The 4,798-nt window shown below is 61.3% G+C and overlaps 1 protein-coding gene across 1 annotated transcript in view; it reads right to left on the reverse strand.

The window, feature by feature from the left end:
• The window catches only part of Ttll10 (tubulin tyrosine ligase-like family member 10), a 28,250-nt gene that overhangs the window by 8,900 nt on the left and 14,552 nt on the right, over nt 1–4,798 (reverse strand). The window contains 6 exon segments of the mRNA XM_013013916.1: nt 975–995; nt 1,034–1,178; nt 1,489–1,660; nt 2,780–2,951; nt 3,451–3,536; nt 4,593–4,764. Of these exon segments, the coding sequence (XP_012869370.1) occupies nt 975–995; nt 1,034–1,178; nt 1,489–1,660; nt 2,780–2,951; nt 3,451–3,536; nt 4,593–4,764 (768 nt within the window).

A 4,798-nucleotide genomic window follows, 5' to 3' on the forward strand; every position in this document is an offset into this window, starting at 1 on the left:
GTGTGAAATGCCTACGCGTGTCCTGTGACTCTGTGTGAAATGCCTACGCGTGTCCCGTGACTCTGTGTGAAATGCCTACGCGTGTCCCATGATGCCGGCCGTGTGAAATGCCTACGTGTGTCATGTGACTCTGTGTGAAATGCCCACGCGTGTCCCGTGACTGTGTGTGAAATGCCTACGCGTGTCCCGTGACTCTGTGTGAAATGCCTACGCGTGTCCCATGACTCTGTGTGAAATGCCTACGGGTGTCATGTGACTCTGTGTGAAATGCCTACGCGTGTCCCGTGACGCCGGCCATGTGAAATGCTTATGCGTGTCATGTGACTCTGTGTGAAATGCCTACGCGTGTCCCGTGACGCCGGCCGTGTGAAATGCCTACGCGTGTCCCGTGACTCTGTGTGAAATGCCTACGCGTGTCCCGTGACGCCGGCCGTGTGAAATGCCCACGTGTGTCCCGTGATGCCGGCCGTGTGAAATGCCTACGGGTGTCATGTGACTCTGTATGAAATGTCTATGTGTGTCCTGTGACTTGTTGCATGAAATGGCTGTGTGTCATGTGACTCTGCTTGAAATGCCTACGCGTGTCATGTGACCTGTCACGTGAAATGGCTCTAGTTATGTGACATGTCTGCATGTGTCCCGTGACTCTGACCAGTCGTATGGAGTGCCTGGGCGCCGTGGTGAGACTCCAGGTGTTTGCGATGTCTGCGGCAGCGGCGGGGCGGGCGCCTGAGCGGTGATGGCCACGGGTGCCTGGTCCCCTCTGGCCCCTGCTGGGCCTCTGCTGGCCTGCGCGGCCCTGGCTGTAGCTGAGTGAGTCATGTTGAGGAGTGTTGTTCAAAACACGCACATACACAACTTCCGTGCACTCACTCACCGAAAGGCCAGGCAAGACACAGACTCAGCACATCCCTGGGAAATACGCTTCCACGTGTGCGTGGGTGCGCGCGCACACACGGTGCTCACACCCACACGCGCACCCACACTCTGAGCTCCTGCCCCCGCCCCGGGCGGGAGCGGGCGGGGGGTGGACTGACCGTGAAGGCGGTGTAGACCCAGTCTCTGGGGAGGCCCTTGGCCTTTCTGAACTTGTCATTGATGTAGCAGTTGAGACGGTCCATGCTCCACACAGTGTCCTCCTTCAGCGTCGTGTACAAGGGACTCTTTTTCTGCATAAACTACACCAAGAGCTCCTTGCGGAGGGCCCAGCAGCTCCCTGCCCCCACCGGAGCCCCGGGGCCCAGCCCCAGGGCCCTTCTCAGAACTGCACCACTTGCACGGACCCCCCCCCCCCCGGCAGCAGGTCCCAGATCCCCACAGGGCTCCGGCCTGGAGTCTCCAGCCTTTCTCGGCACCCAGGTGGGCGCGAGGCTGCGGTGCGCTGAGGTAATTCACCAGGACTCCAGGTCATCCCTGCCATGGCAAGAGGCACTCTTCGGCTGGGCCCCCCTGGGCCACAGCCAGGCTGTCCTCCGTGAGGGGCAGTACCTGGTTGGTCAGGTGGCCGCTGAGGTCAGTGGAGGCGGAGTCATAGAGGCTGAGGGTGAGGCGGGCGTACCCATGGCCAAAGAAGACCATGTAGGGCATAGCACAGGCAATGAGCAGGTAGGAGCGCACATCAAACTTCTTCCCCTCCAACAGAAGCGGGTTCTGGATGTACCTGTGGGGTTGCAGTGCAGGGGGGCAGCTGGCCTGGGAGCCTTCCCCAGCCTGGGCCATTTCTCAGTGGACGCTCTGCCTGTCCTGTGTGACCGCTGGCTAACGGCTCTGTCCATGGCAGGGACTTCCTGAGCCAAGCAGACGGCGGAATCGGAGAAGGGCCTGGTCCCTGGACCTCAGCGGCTGCCAGTGTTTTGGGCAACCTCAGGGTGCATCTAGGGTACCTTTAGGTCCTTGGGGGAGATGCTAGGGGCAGATTTGGACCCCCGTGGCCAGGACAGCTGTTTGGAGGAGGAAGGCTGCCATGGGGCCTTGGAGAAGGAAGAAGATGTTGCAGGTGGAGAACTTCAAAAATTCAAGACCAGGGTCTGGGAGTGGTGCATAGGAGGAGAGAGCTGGAGGGGAGGGCAGAGACAGAGGGAGGGCAGAGCTGGAGGGGAGGGCAGAGACAGAGGGAGGGCAGAGCTGGAGGGGAGGGCAGAGCTGGAGGGAGGGCAGAGCTGGAGGGAGGGGAGAGATGGAGGGGAGGGCAGAGCTGGAGGGAGGGCAGAGACAGAGGGAGGGCAGAGACAGAGGGAGGGCAGAGCTGGAGGGAGGGCAAAGCTGGAGGGGAGGCAGAGATGGAGGGGAGGGCAGAGCTGGAGGGGAGGGCAGAGATGGTGGCTGTGGCTAAAGAAGAATCTGCCCTGGTGGAGCTCAAGGCCCCCTGATCTTTTCTGAGGCCAGATTGAGCTCTCCCTACCCCGTCTGCCCTAGGCCCGCACGAGGCTGAGGGTCTGGGCCTGCCTGGGGGCAGATGAGCCACTGGTCACAGATTCGGGAATGGTCTTGTCTGTCTGGACTGGGGAGCAGGGGCAGAGCTGCAGGATGGGGGACAAATTGACTCAGGCCTTCCAGTCCTCCTTCCCGCCCCGCCCCGCCTCCCCTGCAGGCCTAGAGCCTGTGTCTGTGGGCCATTTTGTCTAGGACCCAGGGCAGCCATGACACTGTCTGTGGTCTGCTTGAGACAGCCAGTCAAGCACCAGGGCTGCCGCAGCTCTCCACAGCACAGCACTCAATCATCCTAGATGCCAGCAGGTCTGAGCCAGCCCGCCCGGGCCCCCGGGACCCAGGCCCACACCTCTGCACCACTCGAGCCTGTGGCATCCGGAAGGGCATCTTGCGGTAGATGGGGTCATCCTCGATGCTCTGGGTCTTGGCCTGCAGGGTGCTGATCTCCTCCTGGCTCCTGATCAGAAAGATGCCCTTTCCCTGGTTGGAGGCGGTGGGCTTGCAGATCCACATCTGGGTGCCTGCAGGGAGCACCCCCTCAGCCTCTGGCCCCACACCCCCGTCCATCCCTGACTCTACCTGGCCCAGGCCCGCTGGGCCCTGCAAGGCCCCACACCCCCGTCCATCCCTGACTCTACCTGGCCCAGGCCCGCTGGGCCCTGCAAGGCCCCACACCCCCGTCCATCCCTGACTCTACCTGGCCCAGACCCGCTGGGCCCTGGAAGGCCTGGTTTTGACCCTTCTCTCCCCAGCCCCCCCTCTGCCTTGACCCTGGCCCCACAGTTTGGCCTTACTCACCATTGGGCTCTATTTGCTCCACCTAAACCCATGTCTTCATCATGCTGCAGCCCTGGCCCATACTTGGAAGCCCTGGTCCACACCCGGCCCCAGAGATCGCCAGGCTCCAGCTCTGCCCCACCCTTTCTACCTTCCACCAAATCCAAGCCAAAATCCTTCCTGTCTCTCCTATGCCACCAACACCGGGAGATCCCGACTCTCATAGCATGCCTGGCCTCTCACCATCAAACAAGCTGAAGAAGGCCTGTCTCTCCTCCCTGATGTCTAGCCGGTAGGTCTCTGGGAAAAAATCTTCCATTTTCAGGGTCCTGGAAGAGTGGGAAGATAGGGAAGGCAGGGGAAGGGCTGTGCCCTGCCCCAGATTTGGCTGTTCCAGGGCCTGTCTCCATCTGAGAGCGAGCCGGAGGGGGCCCAGCTGGCCTCAGGCTCTGACCTCAGCCCCCTCCCCGCTCTCCCAGCCATTTGTGTTGCGGGGCCCTTCAACGCTCCGAGCCTTGGAGCTTTCTCACAGGCTGGACACTCTCGGCCTCTGCAGCTGCTGGCCGTCCACGGCCTCTCCTGTACCCCAGTGTATTCACCTGGTTGCTCTCCTGACGTCTGGGTTGCCCAGGAGTCCCTGAACCTCTGGGATTGGCTCCTGGTTTTCCTGAGGCTTGGTTTTCATGCCCATTTACCTAACAACCAGTCCTCCTAGTTCAGGTCAGAATGATCCTTCCCAAGCTGGGCTCTATGCATCTACCTATGTGTCCCGAGACACCCCAGGCTGGCTCCTCAGAGCTCCTCAGGGCTGGAGCTAAGTCCTTTCCAAATCTGCATCAGGACACAGGACCTGTGTGTGTGTGTGTGTGTGTGTGTGTGTGTGTGTGTGTGTGTGGAATATAGAGATGGGGGGGATAGGGATTTATTGGGCAAATGGATATGTTGAGGGAAAGATCTGAGTTGCTGGCAGACATGAATAGGAAGTGGACGGCCAGGTGTGCCGGTGTCAGCCGGCGTCACACGTGCCGGTGTGTGTCATACATGACGGTGTGGTGAGCACACAAGCGGGCGTGAATGAGTGGATAGAAGTGCTGAGGAGTGGTTTGTGCTGAGGGTGGTTGGATGTGGCTGAGGGTGAGTGGGAGTGGGTGGGACTGAATGGGAAGGGGGGGAGCCGTGAATGACCCAGGGACTTGGCCGGCGGCTCTTGTGGGTCTGGTGATGGTGGATGGCAGCAGGAGCTGGGGTTGAGACAGACTGACAGGAAGAGAGAGCGTGGCTGGTCAGTGGAAAGACGGGTGGAGGGGCTCCACCCGTGCTGCGGCCTGGCGGTGAGCAGTGGTCTGCGGGACGGGGGCAGGGTCCTGGCAGGGCTGCGGGCTCACTTGGTCGGAGCGCCCGTCTGCATCTTGGTGGTCTTGCTCAGGATGCGAGCGTGCTCTCGGAGGGCACTGAGCAGCCCGATCTTGGTGGTCAGCAGCTTGTTGTTGGGGAGCTGGAACAGCAGCTGTTGGCCTGGCAGGATGAGGACTGGTGTGTGTGGTGTGCGGAGGCTGCGGTGGGTGGGGGTGCCCCCACCTGCCTGCCCCCT

This window comes from Dipodomys ordii, unplaced genomic scaffold, assembly GCF_000151885.1.
Source record: "Dipodomys ordii isolate 6190 unplaced genomic scaffold, Dord_2.0 Scaffold22, whole genome shotgun sequence".
NCBI classification, from domain to species: domain Eukaryota; kingdom Metazoa; phylum Chordata; class Mammalia; order Rodentia; family Heteromyidae; genus Dipodomys; species Dipodomys ordii.